Below are 17,137 nucleotides of genomic sequence, written 5' to 3'. Positions count from 1 at the left end.
TATCACGTTCACGAGAGGTCAAAGTGACCTTAACCATTGACCTTTGATGACCAAAATCTAATCAGTTCATCATTGAGTCCAAGTGGACGTTTGTGTCCAATTTGAAGAAATTCCCTTCAGGCGTTCCTGAGATATCACAAGAATGGGACGGACATATGTACAAACGGATGGACGGACAACTGGAAAACATAAACGCTGTCACCAGTGCGGAGGCATAAAAACAAAACAACACATTGCTGAGTAAAAATGCATCAACAGAAGAGGTTAAATAAACACAGATAATGTATAATACAGACACAAAGGAATCAAGACTTGACAAAATTGCAAGAACAGTTTGTGGCTAAAACCTCTGTTACCTTTTTTTTTTGAATGATGAGACTGTAAAGATGTTTTCAAAACAGCAACAAATGCAAGTCAAATGTAAGGTAGAAGTCTCAGTGTACGTACTGGCCACCAGCGGCTCCCCTTCAAATTGCTGGAAGTAGAAAGTGACCTTCTCCAGGTCGATGAGGGCGACCTGAGTGTCCTCCAACATGGCCTGCTCATCAGTCTGAGGAGACAAAGATAGCATACTAGTAGGAGTGTAGTGGCGGAGAAAGCATTCAGATCATTTTCTCAGTAAACGTTTTACACATCAAAGTCTATTAACAGGTCTTGTGGAGTACAATTGCATATGTGGAAAAAGTCATATAAAGCCTTTTGTGGCTCCAGAGGGAGCAGTGTGAAGTCTGATAAATTTCCTCAAGTGATGTCACCATCGGCTGCCTGAGGCTTTCCATTAAATCGACACCCGTCTGTATTACACTATGTAATCATTTCAAACAATTGCAAGTCCTTCAATAAAAATTTAACTTAGGTGAAAGTACAGAAATGTTATCAATAACGTTTGTGAGTATCAAAATGAAATGTACATGTTATGCAGCTTGATTACAGCCCAAAAGCTTGTTCTTGAAGAAATAGGAGGCTCCCATAGTCGAGCTGTGAAGAGTGAAGAATGAGCTGATTTTTCTAACTGTGTGACGAGATGCTCACGTGCACATCTGCACACATGACAGTGTGTTTATGCGTACGTCTTTGTCTGTTTTTATGTTTGCTTTAGCTTGTTTGATTACATCTCTGAATGTGTTTCCTTTTCAAACATGCACTCAGCATCCTCGTACACAAACAAGCACATCTGCTCGTGGCAACAGCGATAGCGGCTCAAATATTTGGGATTGTGACACTCTGCACCCCTACCACCACCCCTACCATCCCCCCTCCCTTTTCTTCTTCCTCCCCTCTCCGCTTCTCTTCATCCACCACATGCAGAGGGATAAACAGAGTAGCGGTGAAAGAGGATTAGGTCCTTTTTCTAAAGACACATTTGAGATGGCCCGACATGTGACGGAGGGATACCCGTCGCCCTGCCAAGTGACGCTTGCCGGTGTGTGGGCAAGTTTGTCTCAAAGCGCATCACATAAATACACTCCCCCAGACACACACACACAAATTCAGTATACACAAAACCCTGAACATAGAGACACACACACACACACACAGCATCCCTAGTTTGTCTCATGCTGCCTTTCATGTGGTGCCCTAAAAAGGAGCGTGCTGAGATTTCACTGGAATCACCTGCAGGTACTGAGACCCCGTTTTGTTCCACAGGGACACTTGAAAGGGAAATGTCTCGAAAAATAAAGGAAAAGAGAGAGACAGAGAGAGACCTCAGCGCAGGAGGACCTGACGTAAGCCGCACCGCCGTCTAACCTAAATAAACGGTCATCCAAAATACACTCTTAAAGCACTTCCTGTGTTTCTAATTCCCAGAGAAAGATGACAGAAATAGAAGTCTAAGTACCTCATCCCAATAAAAAAATTTTTTTCTATGTGGTTGATGATGCAAAGTGCAGAAAAGAAACAGGAAATAACGGCTTTAGAAGAATATATTACAGCCCTTCAGCTACTCAGAGTTGAGTTCCAGCTTCTCTAACGTGGTTGAAGACAACTTTGAGATTATTAAAAAGTTAATATGGATCTCAGTGAGGTCACGGTGTGTGCTTAGCTCTATTTTAGCAATCCGCAATGGCTGCTCATAATGAACTCCTCTCTAGATGGTCTTTTCACTGCACTGAATTGAACTCATGCAGGAGAATAGAGTAGCCTGACACCAAAATCAAAAGACGATTTGAGCCTGGGAATGTTTCAAGTTTTCTTTCTTTTCAAATTTAGATGAAAGATGAATTACTCTCATGAATATACAGCACTCAACCTTAAAGCTACAGTGGGTAACTTTAATAATTTTGTCACATGTGCTCCAAATGTCAGATAATCTGTGAAAAACATCTGGTTCCTCTGCCTCCTCCTAGTGCTCCATATGGCATTTGCAAGAAAACAACCAATTAGAGCCGAGGAGTCTCTACAGCAGCTGTCAATCACTGCTCGCGAACTCCGATCAAACTCAAACTACGCAACGCTCATCAAATATGAATCCAGATTCTGTTATTGTAAAGCCTATTCCTCGACTCAAATGTTCTCAGAAACATATTTTAGCGCAGGGATTCTCAACCTTTTGTCACTTGACCTTTTGTAAAAAAAATTCGAGAACCACCTTCCCAAATAGTAAATGACAAACTGGGCTATAAACTGTGTTATGCCACGCTCAGGTGTAATGACCGACAGAGATATTCAGCTTACCGTCACCCATCACTGCCTGCCATTATGAATACAAAGTATTCAGAGTCATATTTCCTCACTGTACGCTTTGGAGCAGTTACTGGTGTAGGGTCGTCTCCAACATCACTTTTTTATACCTGCCCAGGTTGAGAATAGCTGTTTATTGTACTGTTTAGCAGTAAAATGAGAGAGTTTGTGACCCGGCCGCCATGTCGAAGACAGTCGAGCCAAAACCAACCATCGCCCACCGGCCGGAGAAAACTGTCAAACTACGCAGACAGTTTGATCTGAGTTCACAAGCCTCACAAGCAGTGATTGACAGCTGTGTCAGAGACTGCTTGGCTCTGATTGGTTGTTTTTGTTCGGGCGCGGTGGAATCTTGTAAATGCCGTTAGGAGCATTAAAAGAAGGCAGAGGAACCTGATTTTTATCTGTCTCATGTACTACTGTCAGGATATAGAGACGGTTTGAGCAAATATGACAAAAAGTTATTTTTATTAAAGTTACCAACTGTAGCTTTAAGGGTATTTCAATGCTGTTTTATGATGAGCAGATGAGCATTCGTGGCAAAACCCCCACACACAGTTCCAGCTTAAACAGCAACTACTCAGATGACGGTGAAGCTGTCTGTTATTTGAGTAACACATGAGGGAAGTCGGCGGTGGGATCCGGCTCTGCAGAATCAGCGGCACACCTCAACGATTCAGACCACATCCCTACACAGTCACTGCGGGGCAGACTGTGTATTAAACTCAGCACATTTTAGTATTGTTTTAGTGTCCGCCATGCAGCCTGGTAGTGGCATCTTGAGTGACGATATTAAAATGGTAAATCCCATCTTATTTGTTTGGCTTACAGCTCACCATCACACTTATTCAGAGAGCAAAACAAAAATGTTCAACGTTGCATAATTCATGTCCTGCAAGTTTTTGTAACCCAGTGATTCATAATGTCTGATAAATGATTGTTATCGTTGGGTATACTGTTCTAGTTTTATGCCAGAATGTGAGTGCTACACATGTTAGATGGTGCACAAGGGAAATATGTAATAAAAGATTTAGTGTAAGTTAAAGCCAAAATATCTGTACTCATTATGCAAGTATATGTATAGTTATGTGAAAGTGGCCTTTTCTTGCCTGTGCACAACTATAGGATTGATCTGTTTACAACAAATCCATATGGTTATGAGTGTACAGACAGCAAGTCCTGTTTTTAGAGTGTCTGTTAAAGCAGATTAACTGAGAGCTGAGGCTGGTGCTCACCAGATTGGGGGAGAGGAGGGACTGGAAGTGGAAGAGAAGCCCAGCGCTGGCGATCTGCTCCAGCCAACGGCGGCTGGCTTCCTGGGCCTCCTGAAGGTCCTGGGGGTCCGAGCTGTCCTGGTCCGACTCCCTGCCTGCATTGTGGAACTGAGAGTGGACACAGAAAAAGCTTCAGTCAAAGAATCAAACCAAATGTTTTGCTATTATGTAGGATGATGTTGCTTACTGTATTTCTTACCAACTCAATAGTTCCTATCAATAAATATGGTTGTTTTATTTACCTGGTTGAGGACGGCCAGTAGGTGCTCTGAGAAGGCACACACAGCTGCAACTAGAGACTGACAGAACACCATATCTCGACGCAACTGGATCTCCGAGTCTAGAGGGACAACAAAGAGGACGTGATGCTGAGAGGAAAGCCATGTTAAAATACAATCAAATAAAATGAGAGGAACAGTCATAAAGAGATGAAAGAAGATGGGAAGACTAAAAACAGGTGTATAATGCTAAAAGGTTGAAAAAAAAGGAGTGATTTAAATAAATGAAGGTTAATTTAAGGTCAGACTCTTTGCTGTGGCAAGCTTTCAGTAAGGTGACAAAAAGTCGTTGCTGCATTTTTTAAGAAATCTCCTGGGTATTAAATATTGAATCAGAGGAAAATGACAGGTTTGCCCGAGTGGAAAATAATTGCTGCCATAATTTCCTGAGAGATAGGCCCCCTGGAAAAGTTCAGGAATCCACAGAGTTAAAAATTAGTTCATGAACTCCTCAGAAATTAATAATGTATCATAAGACATGACTGCTAAACTCTCTGACACTATTAATCAATCCGACCACAACCTCAGAGAAAGAAATCTACCCTTTTCTACTTCTATCTTCTTATTAATTCATAGTTCCTGGAGGTATGTAAAGGAACTAGGGCTGTCCTCGACTAAAGCTCATACGATTTTGTTGACCAATTGATCTGTAAAACTGAGTTTCTCCACAAAAGCACAACTTTAAATCTTGTGTTTACCAGAAATGTGCTCATAAGTTTCTCGGAAATAAGTCATTAAGCATGAAAAAAGCATAAAAAAACAACTAATCTACTAAAGAAATCGTTGACTAAGACCAAGACGACCGATTAGCCGACTAATCAACTAAGAGGAGACAGCCCTAAAAGGAACATAACACCTTATTTCATCAGCATAGTTTCTCTTAAGGAGTTGGCAGAGATCAGCAGTGCTGTTAACCTTGTCAGTGTCATTAATTTTAATCCTTTGTATCTATTAGTTCAGCGGAAGTCTTTTGTTTTTCGGTGCTACTTTTTTAAAAACTTTCTTTGAATTTTTTTTTTTTTTTTTAAAAGAACATGAACGGAAGATAAACTAGAATTTCCGCCTCGTGGTAGTATGCCTCCGCCAACCAGGTCAAGTTGCAGTTTACATCCATGTCAAAACAGCAAAATAAACACAAAGAATAAAGTGAGAGAACAGTATAGGTTGAGCAGAATATGGGCAACACAAAATTACGGGTACTTTTCCATTTTTCAGTAAGAAAAAATTGTATAATTTCCTCCTAAACTCTTGAGTTTTCGCTGTCCTTCCTTGTTTATAAAACTCTTTCTGTTTGAGTGTGTGTTTCTGATTTCCACTCCTTGCTTGTTCTTTTCATTTTTCCCTCTTGCTGCTTCACCGTTATTTGAATTGAGCTCACAGTTTTCATTACCAGTACAGGATGCTATATCTTCAAAGGGTATGGTTTTATTTATTGACTTTTTGTGCAAAAATGCATTAAGCTCCAGTCGGCACTATATTCTGTATTTGTGTTCCGATGCAAGAGGAGAGGGAGACAAACCTGTATACTGTAGTAAGACCAAGAGCAGCCGTGTCTTCACCTCTGAAAAAACAAATAAAAGAAATCGAGTGAGGCAGAGTGCAATCTTATATCAACTCCCAAAGAGCTTTTCTCCTCGACTGCGATACTATGACCTATACTATAAACTCAACCCCTTAAAGTCACGAATAGGCCGATGCTGTATAACTCTCCTGCTCCATCCCAGCTCTACAGCTGTTTATCTTCACATATAAGAAAAAAAGAACACAGCATCATAAAAACCAGCCACAGGCAAAGATAATAACATAAATCTGCATTTGTTTATAGTCATATCAGAGCCGCGGGAAGCTTGGCAGGACGCTGCACTGCATGAAAAAGCCATCATGGGGAGAGAGGTAGGAAAAAAAAGTGGTGTACACATGCCAAGCACATTAATATTAACTCTGCTTATTTGTACGCTCTCAATTGTGACCGCCAGCTCACCTTTCCCAGGAGTGTCATGTGGCCAGGCCGTGGGTCTGGGCTGCTTGTAGCTCAGTGTGTTTGCCTGGGGTGTGTCGGTATGTACATATGTGTCTGTGTGTTCAATCTCTGTGATAACAGACGCTAAACCACACACTCACATTGGGAATAAATGAGGCTGAACTGCCTATCTAGATAAAAAAAAAAAAGGGGAATCTCAGAGTGCAGCTCTTTGATTGTTTAACTTGCTAGTTTTAAGCTCCAACTCTGTGGCCCCAATTTATGTATCCCAGGATGGTTTTAGGTTTATAGCTTAAAGAGAGCAGTTAGCGGTCTGGGACTGCCTGTACCCACACAACTGTAACGGAGGCTATTACTGCATCCAATAAATATGATGAGGCACACTGGAGAATTGATCAATTTAATGTACATTACCTCTCAAGCCTGCCATTTGTTTTCATGATAAATACTATATGTGGCTGTGTGCACGCACAAACTATATGACCCAAACAATGACTATGTTTACATGCACACTAATATTCCACTATTATTCCGAATATGACAATATTCAGAATTTGATACGGGGCATGTAAACAGCATATTTCATTTGGAAAGATGCATTTTCTGATCAAGACATGTGGGATATGCTTTGGGTTTTAGGAGCATTCCTTGGACATGTATACAGCGGGTTGGGAATATACGTCTTAATTGGGGTTTTTACGTCAGTTTGCGATACACGGCCCCACGGTCTCTCGCCGGTTTGCAGTTAGTTCTGTGTGTTGTACACAATCCAACTAGCTGACAGTTTGCAGAGATGCATGCCCAAAAGAAAAGCTCACATTTCTGCTCAGAACAAAAAACACACGTACTATTAAACATTACGAAAGACTTGGATATCATCAGTTTTTTGGATATGCGCAAATATCGCAACGCTGACCTTTTCAAGAAGGTGGTTGAAGGAATGAAAGAGGGAGGCTGTGTTCACACGGTCGAACAAGTCCACCACTGGTTAGTTAATCAGAGTATGCACGGTTGCATGTAAACGAGATTTTTAGTGGAATATTCGTTTTCATTAGCCATGTAAACAGCTTAGTAGGGATATTAATAAGGGCAAAAATCGGGATATTTTATGCATGTAAACGCAGTCACTGTAAGAACAGTAATATGTTTGTGTGTTAACCGTGTCTGGAACGGCTCAGGTACACACTCACCCTCGACATATTTAGCGATGGTTTGTGTGAGGGTCTGAACGCTGCTGGGGAGGTTCCAGGGATCCTGCTTGACATGGAGACGCAGCTTTTTGGTGCAGTTCACCTTGGGCTCCATCTCCTGCTGAAACTCTGACAGAAACACATACACACACAGACAGAGAGAATTAGCATAGGACTAGCAGCGATATAAAACTGTATGTGTGTCAACTGTACGGCACAATTTGCAGAGAATGATAGTGGATTCGTATGACAAACTGCCTTTTGTCCACCTCTTGCATTATTAAATAGGGAGGAAATAGAGAAACGATTTTATTATTTCATTCCTCTTCTGATGCATCTTGCTTAATTATCTTCATCTTCAAAATATGAGTCTCTCTCTCTGTCTTATCTCTTCTTTTCTCTCCCTCCTCTCAAGTCAACTCTCTTCACAGATGTTTATTGCCATCATAAAATGTCCGTTACTTTGCTAAAGCCGTTGGAGCACATCAAACTCTTTAGAAGTACACGCTTAAATTATTTAGTAGATTGATTATTCAGTAGACAAAACATTTCAGCAAAAATGATAATCAAAAAATTATGACAGAATCCAATAAATTATTACACTCTTCACTTTCCATCCTGTTTCTCCTCACATCGGTCTCATTCTTTCTCTTCATCTCTCTGAATGAAATTATATACAGACCATCTGTTTTAGACCACCTAGTCTAATCTCCCTTGTCTTTGCAGTGTAAAAGTCAATTTGTCAATTTCAATGTAACCCCTTATGAAACTAGACAGAAAGGCTTGTAATGAAGTTTACTTTGGAGACGAAAGAAGAGATCCGTGATATAATGGTGGCTGTTTAACAGAACGCTTCAAGGGGGATTGAAGTGTGTGTTTATATGTGTGTGTGTGTGTGTATGTGTCTGAGGGCGACGGAGAGAGTGAGAGATCAGATGCAGGAATGCTCCACTTGTTAGATAATCCTATTTGCTCTGTTATCAACCACACACATTACTGGAGTGGAGATGGATCAGCTCTGATCAAGGCCTTCACGTCCCTCCTGAGGGCATTTATGCGCACACACACACACACACACACTCACAAAACACACAAGCAGACCTATTTTCAGTTCAAGCATATCTGCGCTCACTTGAAGACGGCGTGAGATGAGAGGGGAGTATGTGTGCCAATTGGGTCGGGGGGGGGGGGGGGGGGGGGGGGGGGGGGGGGGGGGGGTTTGGAAGCTTCACTTACGAAAACATACAGAATAATCCGCTCTTCTGCTTTTAGCGCTCATCACACTCGATTAAAGTCACACTCAAGGACATAAAATAAGCAAAACTTCTTTTTTTTTTCATCATATCAGATCTCATTAAAGCCTTACATAGTACACTAAAGCCCACCAGGATACGAAACATATGGTTGTCATTTTGTCATGCCTGCACCACTTACAAAAAGAAGAAAGAAAACAATTGTTGCCTTTGAGTTTTCTTTTTCTATCTAATCTTCAAAAAGGGCTGAGCAGAGTTCCACAGATCATGAAAGGGCACCGTGAGCTAGTTTATATTTGCAGTGGGAAATGATAAGGACAAATTTAGCCCCCTTCAGTAACATTTCCTACATTTTTCCTGTGAGAGATAAATTATAACAATAGACAGCCGCAGTGGTTAAACACCAACGCCAAGAAGGTGGGAAATAAACCCATAGTAAAAACAAAATGATCAGATACCACGCAAGCACAAGAGCTGCTAAAGGGTCACATTTTCTATTGGCTTTTAAGTAGCACTACAATAACCGTGAAGTGGAGATGAGTGTGCAACTAAGTGGTGCTGTTTCAACACTATAAAGTGCTTCAGAGTGAAGCGCACTGGGATAACTGAAGGGGAAATAGAGGAGCAAATGGATGGGAATCAGTTTTTTTTAAGAGCTGGAATCCACCTACAATACTTTCCCCATGTCTATACAATCACATCTGTGCACACACACGTTACACAACAGGAAGTTGCAGCCCCTTTGCGCAGGCGGCTGCGACATTTTCAGCGTGTGCTCTGTTTTCTCTCAGCATCGCCGCTGGTTGGGAGTTTCTCCAATATTATCTTTCTTCTCTCAGGCCCACTGTGCAGCCCAGCAAGGCCCAGGAAGCACAGCTACACCATAAGAAAACATTCCTCACAGGAAACGCACATACCGCTGCAGCAGAAAGTGAGATATTTTGCGAGGGAAATAAGACAGAAAGACTCACTTTTACATGTCTTTGCTCAAATGGTTTGAGTTTTTTTGTGGTAAAAGATGCTGAGAGACGAGTGTTTCAGAGCCAGGAGCACATCACAGTCACTGTGCTTTACCTTGTAATCCTCTTCCCGGTGTGAAGCACTTGGTCTGCTCGAACGCCCGAGCCACCACGGCTCCTCTCAGCATGCTGGTGATAGAGTCCACCTGAAGAAAGCACAAGGGTCAAGCTGGTGCACTTACATGATACAGCTTCCCACTAAGCCAAGATCAAAAGTATGTGCAGGGAAGCAGAAACTGCTGGCCAAACATAACCAACACCTGCGTCTCTCGCTCTCTCTGTAACACACACACACACGCAATCCCACAGAGCAATGAATACAATTTGCTATGCAGTATGTAAACAAAGCTGTGGAAACGGCTCTACAATAAAACAAATGACAGGAAGCAGCCCAAAAGTGCAGAGACAGCAAAGCAAAATGTTCTGCTTTTCCACTGCTGATGGAGACATCCTCATAAAACTTCTCGTGGATGGTGTATGCATAATCAGATATGGTCAACCTTTGCTTCAAAGGTCTCAGAAAGGTTATGGGTCAGCTAAGGTTGTCACGATTTTCACTTCCTGAGCACGGGTAAAGCAAATAATACACAATTCCTGTCCTCCATAAACAAGAGTCTAAATAAATATTTGCCCTTTAAAAACACTAAGTTGCACATGAAATATGATCATTGTTATGGGTTTGAAAAGATTGATCAAAATAACAAGATAACAAAAAAGTTAAATGTATTCCTTTAGAGGAGCAATAAAATATATTAAGATTTATTATTTATCTGCAAGAGAAGCTGTATTTAAGGAATGTTCAGGACGAGAAGTGCAGAGAATGAGAAAGTTAAAGGGGGCTATTATGCTTTTTCCCTTTCCTTTAATGTGTTATATCGTTTTTTTATGCATGTAAAAGTTCTGAAAAGTTACAAAGCCCAAAGTCCACACCAAAGGGAGTTACTCTCATCCACAGAAACACTGCTCCTGAATTTCCGAAAACGCCTTGCTTGAAGTCTTTCCCTTTCTTCCGTAACATGGTGATGTCACAAAGTAACACATATGCATAATACCTGCCTAACGGCTAGTTTGGCTCGCCCTCAAAAAAAGCTAGTTAGAGTGGAGCTGGAGCGGAGTCCGAAGAGTTTGGTTCAGTTAACCAATCACAACAGAGTGGGCCAGCTGGAGATCAAACAGAGCGTTTCAGACAGAGGGTGAAAAGAGGTGCCGCAGCACAGCCGGTATGAGAAAAAAATGGTAGTTTTTGAACATTAAAGCATGTAAACATGTTCTAGTAGAAACCCAAAATACAAGTATGCACCTGAAAATGAGCATAAAAGATCCTCTTTAAGTTTCCACTAATAAGTGGCATCAATCACATCTGCACAGATGTTTAGCTGACCCACCTGGCTAAACAGATGTTCCAGAAAACTGTGAAGTTTCTTCTGCTTATCATGGGACAGCCACACACTGGAGGGCATCTCATCTCCTGCAGAGGTGGGGTTACAACTTGTCAGCATTAGGCCACGAATGTACAGTATTAAACATATGCACGTTTACTGTGTCGTCGTCTTACCGCATCAACACATCTATGACGCCAGTTTGTTCCTTTCTTTCAAATGTACGTCAGCTTTTATGATGAAAAAGAGGTGTTATCTGACAGCACATATAGCTGCAATATGTGTGTGTATGACTGCGAGACGGAGACATCCCGAGAGACAGAGGGGAAGGATATTTGACAGGATGCACAGCTGTGTGAGATGTTAATGACAAATCCAGCTGAGATGTGTGGCCAAACGCCTGTCACATCCAATTACATTCAACTTGAGGCTTCTTTGTTCACGTCTTCTGAAAGGTGTAATCATGCAGTTAGATTGTAATCACCTATGGGACTATTCTGCAACATTGTGGTTGATTGGGGTTATGGATTATGACACACTCAGATGGAAACCATGCTTCTAATTGAGTACGGCCATATAGATGTTATACAGTGAAAGTTATATTATTTCTATCTGCCAAATACGTTTACGACCGTGTGGTGGAGAGTAATGCTTGTGTGCGTGTTGCATTTGTGTACCTGAGTCCATCTCATCACTGTGAACGTAGGAGCTACAGTGGCTGCTGCAGATACTGGTGAAGGAGGCAATGGAGTTCCTGTTGCTATTACAGTCACTGAGAAGACACGTCAAGGAGGAAAGACACACCATTTTAGTTTCCACGATATGGTCTGCAATTCTGTGTTATGATAACATTTCACTTTGTTTTTACCTGTATGAGTCTCTGTTGCTGATCGTGTCGTGTCCGGAGTCCTCCTGCTCGTCGCCTGCCACGTTAAAACACACTTTCTTCCCGTTCCGCTCCCCTTTCTCCCCCTCGCTCTCCGCCGATATGTAGCTCTCTGGGGTCCTCGCCTCTGACGCCGGAGGGTGGGTGATGGAGGATAAGAGGCTGATGGAGAGAAAGAAAGAAAGAAAGAAAGGAGGAAGGGGAAAAGAAAGGAAAGAAGGATTGCTTAATGACATTTGATACAGCAGGATAGAAACTTTGATCACACTAATGCAACACAGGAAGCTCTTACTCCAGCACTGTGACATATTGAATTGTAAATACAGTATGTACAGTATGTGCGTGAGCTCCGACAGCTGACTAACTAAAATTCCAGCCTGTTTGTGCTTGGCTTCCGCACAACAGCTTCAGATGGCCCAGGGATCCACGTCGTATTAATAGGCTCAAACATGCAGCAGGGTACAGCTGTGTCAACACGCTGCAAAGATCAGCTCCCCTCTCACTGTCACAGCTGGCCTGTATTCTATCAGACGGGCTATCAAAAGAGCAGGAAGAGGCTGGCCGGGATATTTTCACTGTTGCAGCAACACATGTTGGCATTTAAAGCCATATTTTCCAATAAATGCTAAGCTTTGGACTTCTTTTTTAATCTCTCCCCGTGCACACACGCAATGTCTGTTTACATTTCGGCCTCATTTTAATTTGTGTCCGCTTACATTTTCCATTGTGTCATTACATCGGCCTTAAGGACAAAGTGGAGGCAGTGGAGAGGGCTGCTTGAGGCTATGTGAAATAAACAACCTGTCTCCCTCGTGCTACCAAAATGCATCTCTGATTTTAAACACCTCTCCTTTCCCCTCATTCCTCTCTCTCTCTCTCTCTCTCTCTCTCTCTCTCTCTCTCCATTGACCCCCTTTCTACCCATTCACTGGGCTGACTAGGCCACAGAGATGCCCTCATTATGGTCCACTCCAGGAGCCGCCACATTGCCCCTCCAAAGCAGAGTGGCATTCCATCGCCATGGAGAAGCTCTCCAGGCTCTGTGATTGGCTATTGGTTCATAAAGAAGTGAGCGCAGTTTGGGGCCTTTGGGGCGCAAACTATCGCAGGGAGCAATGGGGAATAACAATGACTGGATCAGAGAAGGGGCTTCAACAGAGAGAGAGAAAGAGGGGGAAAAAACGGAAAGAGTAGGCCAAAGTACGCCGTTGCTTATCGCAAGCAATCAGAAAGATCTCTTAATCTCTCTCTCAGGGAGCTCTTTAACCCACTTCGACACATTAAACCATTAGACATCAATTGCATCTGCATTACAAAGCTCCACGTCGGGCGGTTTCTTGATAGGATATTTGCATGCTTTGATCCATACTGAGGTAAATAAGTCGGTGGACCCTATAGCTCTGAAACCGCTGGACGTTATTAATGATGCACACAGAATAAGGAATATGTTAAAATGGAGGAGGAACGTGGGTGTTTGATCCAGGAAGGGAGGAGGTCATGATATAAAGCACACCACGAAACACGTCCTCACACAGCTGTGATCCCGGGACAAAGGTTCACAGGTCGCTGCCTCAAAAATGCATTCCTCTAGAATCAGCCAAGAAATTATGTAACATCATCCTTGTTTTCTTTTCCTATCTCCGATAAATGCACCGTAGACTTCCTCTCTTGACTTTGGGTTGCCAGCGTGGGGGGAGTGTGGGGGGTTGCGTTTGACATCACGCACAAAAGAGCCCTCATAAATATGTCTGACTTCAGTTCATTATTACATCATTATGAAGTTGTGCTGTCAGAGTTAGTCCCACCCAGTACAGAAAGAGAAAGAGACACAGAGAGTGAAGAATGTCTGCGTCTGTGTGTGCAGACGGGTGTGCAGGAAGCAAGTCATAGCGGAAATGTGGGACACAGAAATAGAGGAGAGCTAGGAGAGGGTGCGTAGGGTGCGTAGCAGTAGTGGTGACACCAGGCTAGTCAACAAAAAGGACAATATGCAAACTAATCCACTGAAGCGCTCAGGAGGGTTGAACACATCCACAGAGGTCAGAGCAATGCTTCCAGACTGCAGCTACTAGCAACACAACCCATATTAGTTCCACTCTTGTGAAACACTCATGCCCACCCCCGCAGTTCACTCTTAACAAGCTCTTGAAGTGTGCATGAGTGTGTACGTCTGCATGTAGCGGACGGTAAAGGTCATTATCCCCTCACTAGCTGCGTCTCGGACCATTTGAATTGGCGTGGATACGACTCTACTAATTGGCACTGACGGGAGCATGACAAAATTTGTCCAGACTCAGTCATTAAGAGCCCTGCTGTGGACTCGACTCATTATCACCACGGCTACAGTAGGTGACAGCTGCGCTCCATCTAGCGACTTTTAATGTCATTCTCCGAATGCTGCCGCCTTGGCTGAGGAGACTTCTAATGACTGAATCAATCTAATGCTCATCATAACACATAAGTCAACCGTCCACCAATAATTACCAACTAGTGCAGGGGACATCTGGAAGAGCAAAGTTTCGTTTTTTAATGTTGCATTCACACCAAGAGCAAAGCGAATTTTCGCGTGAGTTGGACCGCCGGGATCATATGTGTTAATTAGCGTCACTCACACTAGACGCGCCGGAGAGGAGAAGGGGCTCGTCTCCATAGATACCAACAACAACTTTTCTTTCCGCCATTTCCGCCATCAACCATGGATGAAATAACCACTGTTGCTGCTCTGTACATGTTGTGGAAGTCCCAGTTACGTCGGAAAACCTAACGCCGTCGCGTCTGGGTTCATAACATCACCCTCTATTCACATAGAGTGCCATTGCACTGACTGTATCTAGCAAGCCACACATCGCTACTGCGGTATGAACCCAAAATAAACAGATTGCGCTGTGATTTAATGGCAATAAACAGATCAAAAGGATGCAGAAATAACTACATAATGATGTCAATTTGTAAAAAGTCTGAATTCATGCTTTGTCAAGTCTGTCTGCAAAATGACAAGCAAACAACTTTTAAAATGCTTGTTTTCTGAATGGAGTTTGGAACGCAGCGTAAGACATCTTATTCAGAAAGAGGTACTATGATGATTTAGAAGTTTTACACACATAAGTAAGTGTGTGTCCGTATGCTTGTGTTTTTCTGTGCGCATACATCAGTGGTCCATTGTCGGTGAATGGCATTTCCAGAGGGCACCTGGCCTAATGACACACCCTTTACGTCACAGAGATTGCATTTCCTGTTTGGGGGTGGGGGAAGTAGGACTGGAGCAGTGTTTCCCATTTCCTTTCTGTAGCCTCGTGTGCCTCCAAACAATGAACCCTGTGACCGTGCTGAACACAGAGTGGCCAGCCAGGAAACACTGATCTAACACACACACACACACATACCATATCGGGTTTAAATTCCTAAGCATAAATGAAGCATGAGCATACCTTTGTGCACAAATTGTGCAGACATATGGTCGAGAAAACCGCCAAACTGACTTGATGTTTCTGATTTTCCCCTTCCTTCTGCTTCTCTCTCACACACGTACACACACACACACCCACACCCACACACACACACACACACACACACACACATACACAGGTGCCAGAGTAATGACCAAAATGTATGCCCGCCAAGTGCCAGATGCAGCGCATTGACCAAGCAGGCTTCTAAAGTTACCCAGCGTGTTATATGAGGCAATCTGGTTTCAAAGGACATTTCATATCAAGTGGAATAGATTCAGCGGGAGGCTATCTATTTCCTTCATAAACAGAAAGTGATTTGAAGGGTTTATGGGAAATATGTTCCAGTAGATTAAAGGGATAGTTGGGATGTTTTGAAGTGGGGTTGTATGAGGTACCTAATCCATTGTCAGTGTATTATCTACAATAGATGACGGTCAGCACGCCCCCCAGCTTGGAGAAGCATATCACATGGAAACAAAGCAATGTACTGCTGGGGACGGGGCAAAACGTATTTTAGCCACCTAAAAGAAATCTTGAATCTCTACATTCAGGTACAGATGTTGTATATACTGTAAGTATGTACATCAAGGCACTCACTCATGAATATGGGCACCGTGTGTCTCCATCTCCTTGACAACCATGGTGAGTTTGTAGAGGAGTTTCTGGTAAGCGTCCAGGGTGAGCAGGTCGTCCTCTCTGAGCAGGAAGCGAAGGCCGTGACCCTCCGTCCTGCCCAGGCTGTGACCTGATGGTGCGGCCATAGTGGTGATTGTATGCTGGACGTTAACCATGGGGTTTAGCTTACCTGAGGCAACACAGGGGGGAAAAACAAGTAAAAAGTCTGACATTTTAAAGCAGATTCAGATGCATTATTCCACAGTGCAAGTGTTCTTCATGCTCCCTATCCTCACTCACCCTGCTCAGCACGTACTCCCTTCTCCAGCGTGTTCTTCCTGTTGTCCAGCTGCACACCAAAGGCACTACCAAGAGAGGTGGTGGTCTTTGGGTAGGACACCTCCATCACATTGATATGACAGTTTGTAGGGCAGAAGTCGCTGCTATGGAGCGGGGACACCTTGGCTTTAGCCTGCTTAAAGGTGGGCCACGCTCTGTTCTTCAGTACCCGAGCAAACTATCACACAGAAGAAAAAAGAGACAAACGTTTAGAGATTAAAGATGTTTTCTTCGATGTGGTTGGCAAAGTGAAAAGATCATTTGTGAGAAATATGGGTAGATATCTAGCACTATAATGGCATTTACTGCAGAGAATATCATCCTATGATACTATTGGCTCATAGGCTTATAATCAATAGTAAAAAAAAAAAAAAAAAGACGATTTTAGAACTTCAAAAGTCTGAATCTTGGCATTATATAGCTGATGTGTACCTCACAAGCACAAGGATAAAAGGCTCCATGTGAAACACACTAGAGGATATCCGTCAACTAAATGTACTGTTTTGTTTTATACACATGACAGCTGGCACTAGAAGAAAAGCCTAAACACCCATTACTGTACATCTCTCTCATAAATTCCTCCTTTTTTTATGTGGCAGCTCAAATATTCAACCCAAATCACAGATCCAAGACAGACGCATCACATCATCATTGCTCACACATGTGAAGAACTGCAGACTCCAACATGATCGCTATCATCTAAATTGATGTGGATTGAATATCATCATGTTATGAGATTAGATGATAAAATGATTTTATTATTTGCGATTTGATTTGTAACTTCAACAACAT

At 42.7% G+C, this 17,137-nt stretch overlaps 1 protein-coding gene across 2 annotated transcripts in view; it reads right to left on the bottom strand.

The window, feature by feature from the left end:
- The window catches only part of prex2 (phosphatidylinositol-3,4,5-trisphosphate-dependent Rac exchange factor 2), a 97,822-nt gene that overhangs the window by 25,077 nt on the left and 55,608 nt on the right, over positions 1-17,137 (bottom strand). For both annotated transcript variants that reach the window (XM_074621443.1, XM_074621444.1), the window contains exons 24-34: positions 16,307-16,523; positions 15,989-16,196; positions 11,925-12,104; positions 11,734-11,828; positions 11,063-11,145; positions 9,733-9,823; positions 7,406-7,534; positions 5,754-5,795; positions 4,199-4,296; positions 3,918-4,064; positions 448-550 (exon numbers count right to left, since the gene is read on the bottom strand). In XM_074621443.1, coding sequence (XP_074477544.1) covers positions 448-550; positions 3,918-4,064; positions 4,199-4,296; positions 5,754-5,795; positions 7,406-7,534; positions 9,733-9,823; positions 11,063-11,145; positions 11,734-11,828; positions 11,925-12,104; positions 15,989-16,196; positions 16,307-16,523 — 1,393 coding nt within the window. The remainder of the gene's footprint in view (positions 1-447; positions 551-3,917; positions 4,065-4,198; positions 4,297-5,753; positions 5,796-7,405; positions 7,535-9,732; positions 9,824-11,062; positions 11,146-11,733; positions 11,829-11,924; positions 12,105-15,988; positions 16,197-16,306; positions 16,524-17,137) is intronic.

The sequence above is a fragment of the Sebastes fasciatus genome, chromosome 21 (genome assembly GCF_043250625.1).
Source record: "Sebastes fasciatus isolate fSebFas1 chromosome 21, fSebFas1.pri, whole genome shotgun sequence".
In the NCBI taxonomy this organism is placed as follows: Eukaryota; Metazoa; Chordata; class Actinopteri; order Perciformes; family Sebastidae; genus Sebastes; species Sebastes fasciatus.
This window is presented reverse-complemented; position numbering and strand designations above follow the sequence as displayed.